This window comes from Calliopsis andreniformis, chromosome 1 (genome assembly GCF_051401765.1).
Source record: "Calliopsis andreniformis isolate RMS-2024a chromosome 1, iyCalAndr_principal, whole genome shotgun sequence".
Lineage (NCBI taxonomy): Eukaryota > Metazoa > Arthropoda > Insecta > Hymenoptera > Andrenidae > Calliopsis > Calliopsis andreniformis.
Genome location: NC_135062.1, coordinates 1339527 through 1359782, shown reverse-complemented (window position 1 = coordinate 1359782; position 20256 = coordinate 1339527). Strand labels below are relative to the sequence as shown.

General features: G+C 38.0%; 1 protein-coding gene across 20 annotated transcripts in view; it reads left to right on the top strand.

Annotated features, from left to right (window-relative positions):
- The window catches only part of LOC143189077 (uncharacterized), a 407881-nt gene that overhangs the window by 114592 nt on the left and 273033 nt on the right, over positions 1-20256 (top strand). For 19 of the 20 annotated variants that reach the window (XR_013001548.1, XR_013001610.1, XR_013001625.1 and 16 more), the window contains one exon: positions 3736-3942. The exons of the other annotated variant lie outside the window; for it this stretch is intronic. Coding sequence is in view for 15 of the 19 variants with exons in the window: in XM_076375138.1 (XP_076231253.1) it covers positions 3736-3942 (207 nt within the window). In the remaining 4 variants the exon portion in view is untranslated. The remainder of the gene's footprint in view (positions 1-3735; positions 3943-20256) is intronic. 20 annotated transcript variants of the gene reach the window in all.

Genomic DNA, 20256 nt, shown 5'->3' with positions numbered 1-20256 from the left:
GAGGCTCGCCACCTTCTTGTTTGGTGATGGTGCACCTAACCTAATGGACAGTACAGAATATGGCGTGATTGAGATAACCTCTGCGTTGTGTGCTACTCACTTAAAAATGCTAATATACACTTATACCATAGTAATAACATCACTTAGCAATACTGGTTAATAAATATAATACTGTTTATGGTTTATATCTACGTTTAATTGATAAAAAACACGACACACACCTTGATTAAACTTTATCTTATAAATGTGTAGAGGAAGGAAGAAAGGGGAAGTAGGCTGATAAATTATGCTTAGATTTGTCAGTTTCATATATTTAATAAGTTATGAATTACATACCAATTCTTTCTTACTGTCTGTACAGTCTCAACGCTGCTACCTTGTAAGTTAACGAACCGCTGGTCGCTTCTGGTTGCTTCTCGACGCGGTTTCCTTGTCGCATGCACTTTCCTATTTCGAACTTTGCGGATTCACTCGATGCGGTCTAGGAAAGCGAATTCGAATTTCGTGGAGTACGCTCGCGATACCTTATGACTCTTACGCGGTTTTCGGTTAAATGTTACAATACGCGCTCGTTGTTATAATGTTAGAACTCTCGCGCGAGTTGTGATCAGAGATTCGCTTTGATCCTTGACCCTATTCAACTTCTCTTTTGCTTCTCTTTCACTTCTGTTTCACTTCTATTTCTTGTGCCACTTCTGGTGCACCCTGACGGTTATTGTTATTATATGATTCCTTTTTGGGTTATAACATCAAAAAGGAGAACGCTTACACATCGGTTTGCCGAATTACCTCGATTAAATTGATTGCAATCGTTCGCATGCTTAGTTACATACTCTGAAATGCATCAGCATTTCTTGCTGATTGACACCGAAAAAGGGGACAAGATGAAGACTGGATGTAATACTCTTGTCTAGAATTTTTTGGTCCTTTTTGGTTTAGTGCGCCATAGTTAAAGAAATAAAAATCACTGGTTACGTAGTTTTTACGGATTACATTTTGCAACGTATGATACTTACGGGTCAGTTTTACATTTTTTAGGAAACAAACATTTTTACATGGTTTCCAATGTTTTAATACACATAACAATAGTATAGAATTCGTAGAAACTACACAAATATTGCGTTTTATTTTTTTACTGTGGTGTATCAAATTGAAAAAAAAAATATGAAGAAATTGAGAACAATAGTATTAGTGATATTTATCTGCTGAATTAATATGATTGTTATTCCACTGTTGCTACAATACAAAATCGACATTTTTTCAATTTTTTTCTCTCGCTTTTTATTTTTTACAACATGGGTAATTAATTTTGTTGGAATTATGAAAAAATAAATAAAGTTTTGTGTAAAATTAAACATTATATTCTTTGGTTTAAACAATGCGACCACGCGCGTTTGTACGCATAAAACATATTGTACAGAACGAAAACTATTAGCGCTGCGTTCGCATACGCCTCTTGCGCCTCTATTATCGCGCGCATTTTAAATGTGGGACAAATATCCATAACATTTAAAAATTTGAAGAAATTCCATAACTTGTACCGCGGCAGCTAACGTGTCCCTGATTTTTTTCATCCAATAGTTTAAGAAACATTAAGCAATAACGTAGAGACCTTGAGTTTCTTGTGTAAGGCTCGAGCACAGCGAGAGCAAACGCTACGCGTATCTTGTGCACCATCACTGGTCGGCTGAGCGCTCGCTATCCGCGCTTTCTAGTTGGTGGATGTTTTTCAGTAATAACATTAATGTTGACAAACTTCAGAGGACATTTTTACAAAGGAAAAGGTTATTTAGAATCACCTCAGGAATTCCCCCTTAACGATTCCAGCACTAATTGAAACAGAATGTCGGTATGTCAGTTTATACGTCAAATAAGCGGCTCCGCCAGCTGTGGATTTAGACACTGGCGGTGCCTGAGCGAGGTTTCCAGAAATATGTTCCTAACAAATCCGCATAAGCTTGTTCGAAATTCCCTGTATCCCTTGTATCTAGTTCTGACAGAATCAATGGAACTGTCTGTACAGTATATTTGAAAATGTTTGAAGTCCCCACGTATAACTGCAGGCGAATGTATGTAAAAAGTATGTACTAAACTGGCGCATGCACGATGAGAAGGTGCAAGTATATAAGTACCTACCCATACACACATAAGTAGATAGGTACCTATACAAACTTACATAATATGTGTTATATACTTCTCTACGTGGCGCTCATTTTAATCTTGGTCACATTGAAGCTGATTGAAGTGTCGATCAACTTCGGTTTTTGTCAGCGTATAGTACAAGTTATTCGTATAATTATGCGTATCAAATGTGCAATTGATCTCTGCGGTAGCGTAAAAACTAAAAGTTCCGTAATTGGTTTTTTCCAGTGAGTATTATATTATTTTGAAATTGTACAAAACATGTTTTATGTTAAAATTTATTTGACACCTAACTTCTTAAATTGGAAGATCTTCAGACTTTTGTTAAATGAACTATAATTATTGTCAGCTTGGATCGCAGCAGTGAATAGAAAAGACCGACTATTAAGTGCATAGAATATAATTTGTGCAAAAGATTTTGACTCTACCAATTTTTAGAATATTCCAGTAGCAAAAGTGAACGGACACAAGCTAGATACAATCCCTTCAGAAAATTTATCCAAAGATCGTAACAGAATTTAACCCCTTGCCTTCAGCTGTTTCCTGTAAGGGGGCAAAATGAATAGAAGTTCGGAACCTCAGAGTGCAAAAGGTCAAATTCTGCCACAAATACATGTAATGTCATTAACAATATTTATTGATATGTATTATAAATATGTTACATGTACAAGTGTATCAAACAGTATTTATTACATATATGGTTACAACAGGTTATGCATGCTTCAACATCACAAGGAAGTTGGTGATCTAAATAATGAACTTTAGAACGATGAAACTATTTGATGTTGGTATTATAATTTGTATGAATTGTAAAGTTTTACATTATTTTTATTGTGTTATATATACATGTACTGTTATTTGCATTCCAATAAAAACCATTTTATTTCTTTTGCGATAAAAAATGACATTATCTGTAATAAGTATTATTTTCATCCAATATTTTACCAGGTTACAAAAAATTGATGTTTAGTATAAATACGTACTTGACTGGACGTTCAAATTTTAGTGCTTCTTTTTACATTTTTTCGCCGCGCATGCGCTTTAATACACGTACCAAGTTCGGTATATATAGCACATAAAAATTGAGATACCTCACAAACAGAAGCTAGCGGTCTAGTATGTTACATAGGTCTGTGATTACAATCACACTCATTCTCACACCCAATATAAGATGTCGCTCACATAATATGTACTGTTGATATTTGATAATATTGATATATGACATTATCGATTTACAGTTATATATTTCAGTATTCCTTCACACTCATATCTAAATCTGAACGGCAGATCCTGATTAGAATATTACTGTACTACCGTTTAGTTCTGTTAATCTACATAGGGTACGAGTACCAACTACAGTCTACTGTCCGATTACTGTATCCCCTCTTTATTTGCGCATATAACAAGTTGTAGCACTATTACATTATAATTATAGGTTTAATAGGGCTATATATGTATTATCATATACTGTCAACATCAGTCTTGTTATTTATAAGTTGGGTGTTATTAATTGCGTGTAGTTATTCCGAAACGTATCGCCTCAGTAGTTTTATTATGTGAAAAGTTTAACGTTTTAAAAATTGTATATTTTAGGGTAGTATCAAACATACCATTACAAGATATGGATGATGCCACTATTCTCTCTGAGCTTGAAGGTCAAAGTGAAGAAGTCATGAGGCAGTGGACTTCTCTTTTGGGTACACGCCAAACGCTACGACAGACAAGTACCTCAAATATGGTCAATAATAATGTAATTAACGGAGCGGTCATTAACAATAATCAAGCAGGCAACGAAAAAGGGTGGGTATATAAAACTTTAATATTGTTGTTGGGATTTTACTATTTTGGTATTTAATATGATATAAGATAACGGATATTTTTATAATAAATATATACAGGCTGTTTTATAACATGTGGGACCCACTTCGGAAGTCAATAGTATGCCTATCAACAATAAAAAGAAATCATATAAACACATGTATTATCTGTCTTCGTTTATGAAATATAATGAATTTTATAAACAGAACAAATTCTCTGTTCGACCTCTTTTAAAGAAAAAGGCAAGTCCCGAGTATAATTACCGTATCGCCAGCGGCAGCAGTTCGATCGGGATTCAGAGGTAGAGTTCAAGGTTTTGGTACTCATTCAAAATACAAATAGTCCTAGTGATCCTAAACCACGCCGAGACAGCTTTAACCAACTCCTTGGTTCCTCCACATCAAGGTAGCTTTAGCCAGACCCTTGATTAACACGCCGAGGCAGCTTGAACCAGCTCCTTGGTTCCTCCACATCGAGGCAGCTTTAATCAGGTCTTTGATTAACACGCCGAGGCAGCTAGAACCAGTTCCTTGATTACTCCACATCGAAGCAGCTTTAACCAGCTCAAAAGTTGTCGATACGTAAACGCTGATAGTTATCGATGCTATTCAGTGAAGTGATAATTAGCCTATTGTACTTTCCCTAATAATTAAAAAGACTTAATTGATCATAAGATTAAAAGCAGTTACGTTTAGTATACGTTAGATATTAGTTGTATAGCTTTTAGAATCAATAAATTTTGTTATATGTTAAAATCCTAGAGAAAGAGGAATCCTAGTCTATGATATTCAATTCTTGACCGTACGCCGTAAATCCTACTCCCTGTTCACAGGTAAACCGCTGTATCTGTGAATATTCCATATACAACGATCTAGATCGTTAGAATACAATCAGCTCTCGAAGTGGGTCCCACATGTTAACAAACACCCTGTATAATTATACAGTTACGGTTAGTGGAACTTGATTGAAATGTTAATGCTCTTATTTTAATGGAAATCTCTCTAAATAAACATTAATTTTATCATAGAATTTTATTTATTGTTAACAAGATAGTATGAAAATTACTGAATATACTACTAAATATTTCTAAATATTAAAGTAATTTAGGAATTAAATTTCTAAATATTTTACTTCGATCTTCTTCCCGGCATTTTAGAAATATATTTACAAATGTTTTTCATGTTTGATTACTTTTCTCGCATTTTATGTGTCATTTTATCTCACAATTTCTTAACCGAATTAATATCGTACGATTGTAACACTTACTACGTAATTTTAAGTTTCTGTGTACTTGTATCAATTGTTTTAACCATTAATAACATTCATTGATAATACTGTATTTAGAAATACTTTCATTAATATAAAAATACGAATGTTTTAATTAGGTAGTATAATTGAATGAAAGAGTCGATATTACTGGGTAACTTTATCACGCTTTTCCCCCCGCGTCGAGCTGCCGTGTGCTCGAGGCAGGGATGCTTGATAACCTCGCCGTGTCCGCCCTGCAAGTCGTTCGGCAATAGGGACCGCTGACCGGATGGGCGCCAGGCACTTTTCGTGCCAACTAATGAAAAATTCGAGAACTTACGGCCACTTGCAGCGCAGGAACGGCGGTAGAACCGGCTAGTTCGTAGGAAAGTACAGGTCGTAGATCGGAAATACTGAGAAGATGTTAGTTTTCACGTCAAGACAAAAACGACATGATGCATATGTTCGACAGGTGTTTATTATAACGATTAACAGGCCGTGCAGTACGTCACTGCAACGGTAGATAATCGCATATGGTCGGAAGTTTACTAAGGCACTCCCCCCCCCCCCCCCCCCCCCCCTTCCAATTCGTGGCACGACCATCCCCCGCAAGCGGCAATTGCACGCCGTACTTGCTATGGTCCAGGCACATCTACGGGAAGCGGGTTTCCCAGGGCAAGACACTCTTCTCCGATGACGATCCGTATTTTCTTGGCATCGTGGAAGCTTTCTCAGGACTTCCTATGGCTCTTGCCTTCCTCTTGAGCCTCTCAGAAGGGCAGCGTCACGGGACTATCCCTGGGCTCGTATTCGGCAGATTTCTCCTGGTTTCTTTGGTCCTCCACGGAAGCAGCAAGTCCCTCAACTCCGAGGGTGGAGGGCCCTTGTACCATCTAGTACTGATATGGCGCCTGAATTTCGAAAATGCGCAACCAAGAGACGGAGACGGCCTCGGCGTCCTTCAGGTTCCTGTTACGGTTCTGAAACACTGCGTGCGCTCTGCACGGCGTCATCCGAAACTGGTGACATTTCGAATTCACGGTATTTTCCTCTAGGAGGCGTCTCTCAGCACGTGTTTCGCAAGGAAACCATATGCTCCTTCTTATTTCCAGATTCATTAACCAGGGCCCGGAGCTATGGGCAACGGCACACCTTTTATACATCTATAAGTAATATCACCGCCAACTTTAGTACTAGCCATTCTAAACGAAAAACAGTAACACTGCGAGAGTCCGATTTTGCGTTCGATAGAAAGAGTTTGCAGCATTGTGTGTTTCTGTCTATTCAATACAAACTCTAGCAGTATAGGGGAGACAGCTTAGAGGACCTCGCTCTTGACATATGTTATCAAAGATTCTTTCCTGAGTAACCTTCAAGAAGTTTTAGCTGTCGCTCATTATTCCTTAAAAGGTTATTAACGCTTAAAGACAGAACATTTTTCAAACGACCGTATTTAGTAAAATGGTGTTTTAAATTTCGTATATTTTGTAGAATAGGTTCGAGAAATAAATTGGAGATCTTTTAGAGAATGACGTTTTTAATCCTGAACATAACGAAAATCCATAAACAAAGCTGAACTTTTTAAACAGAACTAAAAGTGCACTCTTGTTAGGGCAGCTACTTCACATAGTACGGCTCTAATAGAAGGATTGGGTCGAAGTTTAATGTTAGAAATAATTTCAACGAATTATGAGCGACGGTTAAAACCTCTTGGGGTTACTTAGGAGAGTGTCCTTAACAACCTAGTGGGTGACCCAGAACTAGTAGTAAAAGCGGAAGGGGATTGGTTCTACATGAAAAAATAAGTCGAAAATATACAATAAACTTTTTTAATATTGTTCTTCATTTTCTAGAAAATTGAGTTTGAATTATGGTCGGGTGCAAGCGTACAGATGTATAATTTTGGTTGCTTGAAAGTTATACCAAGTAAGGAAAACATTTGTTTCTACGATACGCTAGAAACATTTCTTTGTCTCTGTTTACGCCTCAAACGCCTAAAACTGTAGTTCGGTACACTTGAACTCGATCAAAATTTAAAATCAATTTGGAAGTCTCATTCAGAAGCTTGAGTGAGAAGGTGTATGTTGGCGGCTCCGAGCACTTTTAAGAGCCCGGAACGTAAATAAGGACATAGATATCGCGGGGGAAACGAAATCTAAAGATAAGAACAAAGGCAGTCTTTAAAGACCAACTGATCAGAACAGACCGACGGAGTAAATAGACTAGCCGAATAAGGAAATCAAGCGTACCCCGAAACAAAATTCGACTTGTGATGAGTCATTCGATAGCTTATCACAAAAAACTATTTTTTGCCAATTTTCAACCCCCTATCTCAACCGGAGGGGTAGTAATGGGGGTAAATAGAAAATCACGTTTTTTGATAATTATTCGTACAATATTGAATAAAAAATTCGACAAAAATTCAGAGAGATTTCAAACACTAAGGTATATATTGTAAAATTTCTTGAGATTTTTAAATCGATAATTGAAGGCGTGAAAAATAAAAAAACGCAAAAAGTTTCAAAAAACGCGAATTTCGTATTGAAGCAATCGCGGAACTACAATCATATTTTTGCTGTAAATACATATTATCGTTGCTGGTATCCCTGATTTTTTTTCAAATTTTTCGGTTTGTTGCGCCATAGTAAAAAAGTCAGAAACTGATGGTTTTGTCGTTTCTTTCGCGTCAGAGTAACATATACGTTGAATTTTCGTACATTCTTTAAAAGACAAGTGTTTTGTGCAATGTTCAATGCTTTAGCACTCAGAAAAATAATATAAGAATTGCAGAAAATAAATGAACTTATCCGATGAAAACTAATGCCGACTAACGTATGTTTCGAAGTATCGATGTTAGATTCCTAACGGAGTGAATGGCACAGCGACAGTATCTGCCTGCTACGCCGGTACTTCCATACCTTTTATCTGCAGCTTCGAGCCTCTCTTGTGGGCTTATCGTTTTTTATACTCATTATTATATGTTTCTTTTCAATTCCTAACCATGTAATAACGATCAAAATTTACTTTTAAATGTTTTTTGAAAACATTTCGAAATATTTTAATTTGAAGTATCTATAAAAATAATTCTTGAATACTTCTCACGATTCCGCCTTTCTTATTACATGTATTGTCACTTCAACTCTTATCACATAAATTATGAACAAATTACAATCGGAATTGTATATTTTGCTGTTAATTCTAGTGTTCTTTTAAATCAATCTCTCCCTCTGTCCCTCTCTCTTTGAAAAATATATGTCATAGGTGATTACCACAGCTTCAATATCTAGCTTTAAGGATCATTTCACTCCTAGATATACTAACACACTCAGCCAATAACACTTTTCTATAATAATCACATTTTTCAGCACTCGTTTAATTATTCGTTACTTATTAACTATTACTACAGGGCTCGAAACTGTGGTTAAAAAGTATGTAACGGTTCAGCAGGCAGACGCTCTGTTGCTGCATCACTAATGCTGTTAAGAATATACCGTCGACAATAGTTTTCATCGGATAAGTTCATTTATTTTCTGCAATTCTTATATTATTTTTCTGAGTGCTAAAGCATTGAACATTGCACAAGACACTTGTGTTTTAACGAATATACAAATATTCAACGTATATGTTACTCTGATGCGAAAGAAACGACAAAACCGTCGGTTTCTGATTTTTTTGATTATGACGCACCAAACCGAAAAATTTCAAAAAAACGAAGGGATACTAGCAACAATAATATGTATTTACAGCAAAAATATGATTGTAGTTCCGCGATTGCTTCAATGCGAAATTCGCGTTTTTTGAAACATTTTGCGTTTTTTATTTTTCACGCCTTCAATTATCGATTTAAAAATCTCAAGAAATTTTACAATATATACCCTAATGTCTGAAATATCTCTGAATTTTTGTCGAATTTTTTATTCAATATTATACGAGTAATTATCAAAAAACGTGATTTTCTATTTACCCCCATTACTACTCCTCCGGTTGAGATAGAGAGTTGAAAATTGGCACAAACTAGTTTTTTGTGATAAGCTACCGAATGACTCATCACAAGTCGAATTTGGTTTGGGAGTACTTTTGATCTGCTTAATCAGCTAGCCCCTTTAAGTAGCCCCTTTAGATTGAGGGATTAAGTTTAAAAATGAAATACTCTCTTTATGTATCTATCTTCCTGCGATACCTCTACAATTTTCCTGAAAATGAAACGTGGTATCAGAAATTTTTATTCTATATTTTCGTCTTATCTTTTCATGTAGAATCACTCGCTTTCCACTTGTAGCAGCAGTTCTGAGACATCCTGTATGTCATAATCATAGTCAGGATCATCCGAGCTGACTCTGTACATCATTTTTTCGAACGCCCCCGATTTATTCCTTGTGTCCCTAAGTTGAAGGTAACTAATCGTAAGAATCAAGATAAGTGTGTACCACACCTATCGTAAACTTATTTCAAATGCTCAAAGGACAATATGTAGTTGAAAATATTCTTCAGTATATCTTAAAAACTAAAGCCGAGCGGCAAGTACATGTATAAGGTAAAGTTGTTCAGAATGTTGACTTTGATAACATATATCAAGAACACCGAAATCGGTAGAGGGGCTCCTTTTTCATTATAATTACCTGTCAGAGTACTACTAATGGCTAAACTTTACTTTTGCGCACTCAAAATTATTGACCTTCTTTATATATTCATAAGAATATAGTACTATAACGTATTAGACGAATTGAGTCCAAAAATATCACTCTTAACGCTAGGATGAATTCCTAGAGTCTAGGAAGAGTCTAGGAATTCATCCGTTAAGAAATTAAGCACATGTAAAACTTGACCTAACAAAAAACTTCGAAATAGTAAAAAAATTACGCCAAAACGTATCACAAAAGGATGTCAAATCGAAATGAGCTGCAAATACATACAGGTGCTTTCCAGCAATGTGCAAAGGCTACACTATGTAACGTAATGTACGATTCGGTGCTTTCCAACTACGTTTAAGATGACACATCTATGCACAGCTAAAATGCTGTGTTTCACTTGGCGTGGCCAGGCAAGGTTAAGGTGTCGATGAATAAGAATTATTTAGAAATTGCAAACTAATGAAAGTACACACAATGTGTTAAAACTTTATTTAAATTGATGAGTCAGTTGCACGTCTGTGAAAGGCAAGGTATTGATGTCGATAAATGGCCTTAGAAATATTTTAAAATGCAGCAATGAAAATCTAGTCATATTATCAGAGTTTTAAATTCACAAATTATCCGAAAGCCAGCGAGAGAAGGTATGTTGTTAATGATCTAATAATACCTTGTCTGGCCACGCCAAGTCGAACACAGCATTTTAGCTGTGCATAGATGTGTCATCTTAAGCGTACTTGGAAAGCACCGAATCGAACATTATGTTACATAGTGTCGCCTTTGCACATTGCTGGAAAGCACCTTTATGTACTTGCAGCTCATTTCGATTTCACATCTTTTTGTGACACAGTACCGACGTTTTCATGTACTTGGCGTAATTTTTTTACCATTTTGAAGTTTTTTGATAGGATCTCACTTCTTTTTACAAAGATAATTTGCATAGGGAATGACTTCAAATAACTTATAATATTATACTTTATACAGTAAAATATACAAAATCTTTTTTACATATTTATCGTGCATAAACATCCGCAGTTTAGTAATAACAACCACAATTAACACCTTTCGAAGTAAAATATGTATGCATTTTTAACATTTCATGGCCAAGCTTGCTTTTCTACTCGTAAATCATCAACGGATACCCACGTTGTGTCCTTACCCCTTACCATACTCGTGTAATGACCATCGGCAATACTTTTACCATGGTGGAAAATCGCTGCCTTAAGATTATAACAGTGATTTCCCATTTGTATTTTAGTAGTAGGTATTGCTTTGATGTAGAAATTTTCCACTTTTGTTGTTCCACTACTATTGCGATCGAATAAAAGTAATTTTGCAATAAGAATTTGTTTCGAAGCAGTTAAATTGACTTTCTTCATTATTTTTGTATTTGAACTATCACAATTATTGCAAGGATCTATCAAATTTATCCATCCTGTAAAATTATGTTTTATTATGTCTTGAAATTCAAATGATTTTTTTAACCTCTTGGGCAATGCAAGAGGCACAACACAATTTATACTGATAGTAGTACTTGTATAATTATATTTGTTGTAATAACCATACATTTCTATCGTAATTTTTCTTCGAATATTTATTATATCAATATTTGGAATTTCGATTTCATTATAAAAGAGAAATTTATCAACCAGTTAATTACAAGCTGAAAGGAGTTTAAACAATGAAATGATAATGTTTTAAATGAGAATTCTGGCTGCAATTTGTTACAACATACTTCGCACAAGTATGGCACAAATTTTCAGAAATTTATGCGAATGAAGATGCTTTTCCGTTCTATAACCTTCTATTACAGATAACCTCCCTGCCATGCCGGTGCGTTTGAAATGTCATTCGGCACTTGGCATGTTCTCTATCCAATGACGGCCGCCGAGCCCTGCCGAGTGATCCCGAGAGTCGACGAACGAAACGTGTTAATTCGTTTTGGCTGAATGGGTTGCGTGTAACGCGTATATCGAATGTTCTCGAGAGTCGTCAAACGAAACACGAGTTAGTTCCTTTTGGCTGAATGTGCGTGTACGTATTATGTTGACGAAAATTTGCCTGAAGAATAAGAATCATAAGAAGAATCATAAGAAGAATCGTAAGAAGAATCATAAGAAGAATTAGAAGAAGAATCATAAGAAGAATTATAAGAAGAATCATAAGAAGAATCATGAGAAGAATCAGAAGAAAGTCATACAATTTTCGACTGATCCATGACATGATATTACGATATCTCTGTCGTAGGTTGACCGATTTTATTGAATTTGGTCTTATTGGAAAGCTCAGATGCTGTTTACATAAGAAAAATGCTTTTAAATTTAGAAAATATTGCCCGTGTAATGAGATATTAACGAAATAAGTTTCTGGTAAGGTTGGAAATGCTGATTCTCTTGTAAAGATACACGTCAGCGATAGTCGACATATGTATATATACAGGGTGTTCTTCTTCATGTACTTGGCGTCGAGACGCTACTGCGTCTCTAGATAATTTTGACGTATTTGAATAGGTACTTTAACGATATATTGGATGTACTTCATCCAATCTATGTAAGTAGTTGCTGTTTGTAAACAAATCATAGAGTGAACATAGGAACACGTAAATAGATCTTTGAAATGTTACTTTCGTCAGCTACATAGCGAGGCTACGGTGTTAGTCGTTTACAGTTTACATCGATATATTAATCGATGAAAGTCGAAGTGCGCATTGGTATCATATGGTTTTATGTCTGGTTTAGGTTATTTTTGTCCACTTTGTCCTTATAGGATGTCGGATTGCCTGGGCGATGTTTTATATTTGATTACGCATTCCACGGATTCTTCAGATCCGGACCCCTACCAAAGAGACCGCACGGTCGTGGAAATCGCTTTTGAAATGACAATGCATTCAAGTTATAGTACATACCTAGTATTAAAAAAGTCCATTAGGTTTCTGCTCAATGGGTCTTCCTTTTTGAAATAATTTCGTCGATCAGTTATCAAGGAATTGTTAGAATAACGATAATGTCTCGCCGTAAGAATAGTTTTACACCTGCTTGTAAAGGAGTCCGAATACCTGCTTGTTGATGGTGAGCATTGTCCGAGCGATTTCTGTGTTCCATAGCTAATTTATTTAAATTTAACAAAAGTTAGTTACCTGTATCGGTGTGTCTCCTGACCCCTTGATAAAGCTAGCTGCAATGCTGGCGAAACGGGAAAATAATTCCAAAAGGACACGGCTTACACCCGAAAGCCTCAACAGTGAGAACTGTATATTTACAGTGCATATGTACAAAATTACACGTAAATGTAACAAATAATATTACTTCAAGCGTATTAAGATTTTTATTATCTTAAAATTCACGTGAGAGACAATTAAAATTAAATGAAAAAAAAAATATAGCATATTTTGCTCTTATAAAAACTGTGGAGGTGACTGGTTATTAGGAGTGGGTATATTCAACATCCGAATCTCAATCAGAACTCGGTTTTATTGAACGCCGTACAAATTCGCAACGCCCGCGTAACTGTTCTCGCTGTTCACTTCGTTCTGTCTGTCACACCCCATTTGAAACCTTCTTATAATCTCACACACGCTCACGCACTCCCAACACTCATTCTTTTTCTCTCTCACGGATTCACTCTCACTCTAAACTAGCCACTCGTACCCTTACGCGATACTCGATGCGCTCTTCGAAACATCCTGCCGACATCATACATCACGCTAACAGTCGCTCATTCATTCAGACGCATTCCAATCTTAAACTAAACAATTGACAGGGACGTGGCGCCGGCTTGTCGCCGCCACATCACTCCCCTGCCAGTGATTGACACAATCACGAAACTTGCAACCGGTCGGGGAATCGCACTCTTCTTCCGGAACGTGTATTTCGTACGCCCGCATTTGCTGGTGTTAGAATAGAAATTGGCTACGCCGGCCCTCCTAAAGGCGCTCGAGTTGAGGGTGGCGACGGTGGGTCCCGCAATGATGACGTCAATCGGGGCGGCTGCCCCGAGCTCCCGATTGGTGGGGGTGCTAGTACCTCCTCGTCTTCTTCAGGTAGCGCTGGCCACGTTCTCTCAGGTGCGGTCGGCGGTTCCGGGTTTGCAGCCAGCAAGTACGCCGGCTTAAGACGGTCTATGGTGACCGTGACTGGCTTCCCTTTTATGCTCAGAGCAAAAGTTCGATTCCCTCTGTTGAGAACTTTGTATGATCCGTCGTACGGTGGCTGAACGATCCCCCGGACGGTGTCGTTCCGCAGAAACACATACTCCGCCATAGCAAGGTCCTTGAAGACGAAAACACGCCTCGACGAATGATCGCTGCTAGGTGTCGGGGTAAGGGCTGCGAAATATTCGCACAGCCTTCCGATGAAATCCCTTGTCGACGACTGCGAATCTCTGCCCGATGGTGTCAAGAATTCTCCTGGTAGCCGCAGCGTCTCGCTGTAGACCAGCTCGGCTGCGGTGGCTTGTAGGTCATCCCTCTAGGCTGCGCGGATGCTCAGCAAAATGGTGGGAAGAACTTCCGTCCAGCGAACATTCTGCTGACAGCGGATTGCTGCCTTAAATTGTCGATGGAATCTTTCCACCAATCCATTTGCTGCTGGATGATAGGCTGTTGTCCTCCAATGTACTGCCCCTGTCAACTGAGACAAGACCCTGAACAAATATGACTCGAACTCTTTGCCATGGTCCGTTGTTATACGCAACGGGGTTCCGAACCGGGAAATCCATCCGTCGTAAAAGGCCCGTGCCACGGTCGAGGCCTTAATCGGCAACGCCTCAGGCCACCGCGTGAATCGGTCGACACATGTCAAACAGTACCTATAACCCTCCGAAACCGGGAGATGTACTATGTCTATATGCACATGCTCGAACCTTCCGGATGACACATTGAAGCTTCCCGGCGACGCGGACACATGCCCACTTATCTTCGCACGCTGGCACTGTATACAGCTACGCATCCAAATCCGGGAGTCGGCTTTAACAGACGGTCACACGAATCGTTCTGTTACCAGCCTTACCGTCGCTTTAACCCCTGGATGCGCTAGGCGGTGCACAGAGTCAGATGCGGCTCGTCTAAAACGTCTTGTAACGAACGGCCGCGGGGTTCGCGATGACGTGTCACAAATGACCTCTGTGTCCGAGCCGGGTGGACGTACCCACTCGAGTCGCAGACCGCTGTTGATATCTCCGCACCTCTACGCATGCAGCTCCGTGTCTTGCTGCTGGGACTCGGTCAAATCTGCGTAGTTGAAAGGCTCTGCGAGTTCCCCCACCCTTGACAGTGCGTCAGTGACGACGTTCTCCCTACCAGCTACGTGGCGAATGTCGGTGGAGAACTGCCCGATGAAATCCAGGTATCGGAATTGCCTGGGAGAACATTTCTCGGGCTTTTGCTGGAAAGCGAAAATTAAAGGCTTATGGTCCGTGTAGACGGTGAAGGTTCGCCCCTCCACCATGTGTTGAAAGTGCTTGATCGCCTTATAAATCGCCAACAGCTCTCTATCGTATACGCCGTATTTCCTTTCAGCGTTGTTGAGTTTTTTCGAGAAAAACGCTAACGGTTGCCAATCGTCACCGATTCGCTGCTGCAATGCGGCCCCAACAGTAAAATCGGACGTGTCACAGAATCAAGCTAGCGGTACGTCGTCCCGCGGATGCGCTAGTAACGCCGCTTGCTTCAGGCCTTCCTTCGCTGTGTCGAAGGCTGCGACCGCTTCCTCCGTCCACTTTATTGCAGTGTTACCCTTCGCGTTGCCCTGCAGAAGATCGTTGAGAGGCGCTTGTACCTGCGCCGCCCTAGGTATGAAACGTCTATAAAAGTTTAGCATACCTAGGAACTGTCTCAAGTGTTTTGCGGTGGTCGGCTGAGGATAGTTTGCAATCGCCTCAACCTTTGAATCCAGCGGACGAGTGCCTTCAGACGATACTGCGTAACCCAGGAATTCGACCTGTGTCTGGCCGAATTTACACTTCGCCGCGTTGACCGTTACGCCGTGCTCGTTCAATCGAGTGAAAACCTCTTCCAAATGACGCATGTGTTCCTCTTCTGTCGAAGATGCCTCCAATATATCGTCGATGTACGCGTACACAAAGTCTAACCCGCGTAGCACCTCGTGGATAAAACGCTGAAACGTCTGTGCCGCGTTTCGTAAACCGAACGACATAAAGGGGAATTCGAAAAGTCCGAAAGGAGTTGTTATCGTAGTTTTGGCAATGTCTTCCGCGGCCACCGGTATTTGGTTGTATGCGCGCACCAGGTCTAACGTAGAAAACACTGTTCTACCGTGAAGCGCGTAAGCGAAATCCTCGATGTGCTTCACGGGGTATCTGTCCGGCACAGTTCGCGCATTCAACGCTCGGTAGTCTCCGCACAACCGCCAAGTGTCTTGTCCCTTTTTCGGCAACATGTGTAGCGGTGACGACCACGCACTTTCCGACGGTCGCGTGATGCTGAGACGCATCATCGTTTCGAACTCGCGTCGCGCGCTCTTTAAACGGTCTGACGCAAGTATATCTATCCTTATTTAGCACTAATCTAAGGCACTTATTCTGGAACCTTTGTAGCAAGGTGATGTTGGTCTTGGCTGCGCATCTCCATACAAGTAAGGCGTACAGAAGTATAGATCTTATTATCATCTTATATATCAACAATTTATTATTCCTGCTTAATTTTGAACTGCGAACCATTAATGAATAAAAGTTTTTCATAACAGCGTACCCTTTCATTTGTATTCCCTTTATATGCTGTTTATGTCAATTTGGAATCTAAAATAACACCTAAATAATTCACTGCCTGTTTAACTTGTATACAATTATTATAGATTTTTATAGGTTGTATAATTATGTTACAAGTGTATTTTCTAGAAAAGATTACCGCTTCTGTCTTATCAGTGTTTAAAGATATTTTCCACTTTCTATAAAATTCTTCAAGCATATTTACATGAATTTGTATCTGCTTTGCTGCTATTATGGCATTAAAAGATAGAGCATACACAGCCGTGTCACCTGCATACATTGCAGTACTTGTCTTAGGAAACAATGGAATGTCATTAAGATAAATATTAAACAAAACAGGTCCCAATATTGAGCCTTGATGTACTCCAGCCACTATTCGCTTTTTCACTGACTTAATACCATTTACTACTACTTTGAAACTTCTATTTTTCATAAAAGAATGTACTACCTTTATAATAGTGCAAGGATATTTGTACTGTATCATTTTATATATAAGTCCATCTATCCATACTTTATCAAATGTCTTTTCTATGTCTAATAGAAGCATTACTGTGACTTTACCATCGTAATAACCACCTATTATATCATTTGTTATTCCTGTTACTTGTTGCACTGTATTATGCCTTTCTCTGAAATCAAATTGTTCATCCATTGTAAATTTATTACTAATTTCATGCTTTCTGATTCTTTTTAAAATAACTTTTTCTGTAACCTTAGCTAATGTTGAGAGTAAACTAATTGGCCTATAGCTAGAAGGATTATTTTCTGGTTTACCTGATTTATAGATAGGGATAACATTTGCAGTTTTCCAGTTTTGAGGGAAATGCGATAACTTAAGCATTGCGTTTATTATGTTTGTTAATTGAACTAAAGCTTTCCTACTGAGGTTTTTTAAGATAATATTTTGTATTGAATCTGACCCCGGTGCCTTTAATGAAGGTAATTGTGTTATTATCTCTGCTATCTCTCTTCCTGTGATTCCTTATCGTTTTCCCACATATAATCGTTTACTGTTTCAATTACATTTTCTTGTTCGTAGGTATTGTTCAATAAATCTATCTCATGTGCCTTTTCAAATTGATCTCCTAACATATCCACTTTTTCTTTGTCTGTGTATGCTGTCGCAGTGTCTACGCCTAATGATGGAATAGGATTGTATCTCTTTTTAAGTACTTTTATCATCTTCCATAAAGAGTTATCTCTAGGGTTTAGCTCACTCAATTTATTTTCCCACTTCTTATTCCTGAATTCATATATTCGTTTTTTAATTAACCGGGTTAAATAAGTAAACTCCTGCTTACACTGATCCTGTCTAGTCTTTTGCCACTTTCGTCTAATTCTGTTTCTATCCTTTATTAAATCTATAATATCCCCTGGTAATTCTTCCTTAACCCTATTTATCTCTTTTTTCTGAATAACTTTATTGATAGTGTATGTAATATTATTAGTAAGTTCAGTCACTGCAGTTTCTAGCTCTTTCTTTTCTGAGATTTTATTATTAATTTTTGTGTTTCCATCCATAACCTTTCTGAATTTCTTCCAATCTGTATCTTTATATGCTAACACTTTTTTCTTGGGTATATTTATTAGTGTGTTACCTAATGTAAGTACAATTGGCCTATGATCCGAGTTTAGAGCATTTCTTACGAGTACTTGAGGTATGTTATGGATACCCTTATTTACTGCTATATCTATTATTGTTGGTCTCATGTTATTCATTGGATAATGAGTTGGTTCATTTGGATATAGTATCGTACAGTTCTCTTCTTGGACAAACTTATGTAAAGTTTGACCATTCTTGTTAGCGACATGACAGTTCCAAGCTTGATGCCTAGCATTAAAGTCACCTACCAACAGCACCTTGCCACCAATGTTTACCAGGTTTTCTGTCTCAACTCTACTAAAGTAATTTCTAGGATTATTATATACTGAAATAATACTGACGTTATTCTCAAGCCTAATACCTACATATTCTAATGTTGTTCTTTGATTTAGTGTTACAACTTTATATGGTATATGCTGTTTGATTAACATTGCTACACCTCCTACCGCATTATGTCTACATTGCTTTAATGTAATATAGTTTCTAATTTTTAGATTATCCGAGTCTTTTAACTTAGTTTCATTTATTAGCATAATATCTATATCTTCTCGAATTAAAAAGTTTATTAATTCCCTCAGTTTATACCTAATACCATTTGCATTCCAACTACAGATTTTTAATGCTTTACTCATTCAATTTGTTGACAAAACTAATATAAATTGTTCAAATTTTTGTGTACCTGTAGTGCACTTATTCATTTTTACGTTCAGTTCCCTGACAGCTTTAAGCATTTTAGGTATATTAATATATTTGTTTAATTTTCTGATTTCTTCTGACAATTCTACCAGTCTTCTGCCCTGCTTTCTCCTCTTGGTGTATCCCATCGTGTACCTTCCTGCTGATTTGTCTCCATTACGCGTTCTCTCACTGGATATGTTTGTCTTTCTGCCAGATGTGTAATCTTCAGTTTTGAGAAATGTACCTTACTGTTGATATCAGTTATCATAGGGTTTGGACTTTTCTGCCAAGTTTTAGCTTGTTGTTTAGCAGCACTATTTCTTTCCACTCATTCTATTCTACTCTTATACGCATTACATATTATTGCATTAGCTGTATGTTTACCTTCACAATTGACGCACTTAGCTGGCTCTTCCCTAGACTTTGTGCACTCTCTTGTCAGATGCTTTCCTGCACATTTGACGCACACTGGATCTGCGTAGCAGTTAGTTTCCGAGTGCTCCCACTCTTGACACCTATGACATTGTGTGAGTTTCCTTTTCACGATATAGTTTTCCCATCCAACTTTGACATAACATAGGTTTCTTACTTTTGCTTGTAAGTGTTTCAAGTTTATCGTTACTGGTACTGTAACCATAAATAAGGGCCTTGTTGTACCTTTCATTTTAATAATCTTTTCCGCTTCAATTCCTTTTTCTTGAAGTTCGCGTTTTAGTTCTTCCTCGTCTGTTTCGTTGTGTAGTCCTGTGAGCACATAAACTCTCTTCTTGTGCTCCTTTCTTGTATATGTATGAAATTTTACCTCCTTCTTATTCCAGATTTCCTTCAAGGATTCGTAATCTTGAGGGTCTTGTAGATAAATATCCACCGTATCTTTGTGATATTTTATGTGGAATTGTTTCTTTACTGTATTTTTAATAAGCTGTATGAACGCCTTGTGATTTTGGACTGTTCCATGCATGACTAAAGGTGGAAGTTTCCTTCTGTTATTATTTTCTCGCGTACTATTTACAGTCGTCTTCTTACTGTTATCTTTTTCCTTCCTCGTCTCTTGTATGTCCATATTGTCCATATCAGCTTCATTATCAAGTATGCTATACCTGTTTGCTGTTGCAAACTTGCTAACATTCATCTTCTTTAAATTTGTAGCTTCCTCCTCAGTTTCAGCGTTCCACTTCCTCTTCGCTTGTTTTGCTACCACCGTAGAATAATGATTTATATTTTTGGCAACGTTTGTTGCCATTGATATCACATTTGCATTACTCGCCCCTTGTTCCACTATTTTGATATTTATGAGCCTAATTGGCGTCGCCACTACACGTGGCAAAGCCCCGCCAAAAGCGAGGTTAGGTTTCACTCTCTCACTAGTCAAAGGTTTTATTTTCTAATTTTATAGCACCTATTCAATCTCGTACT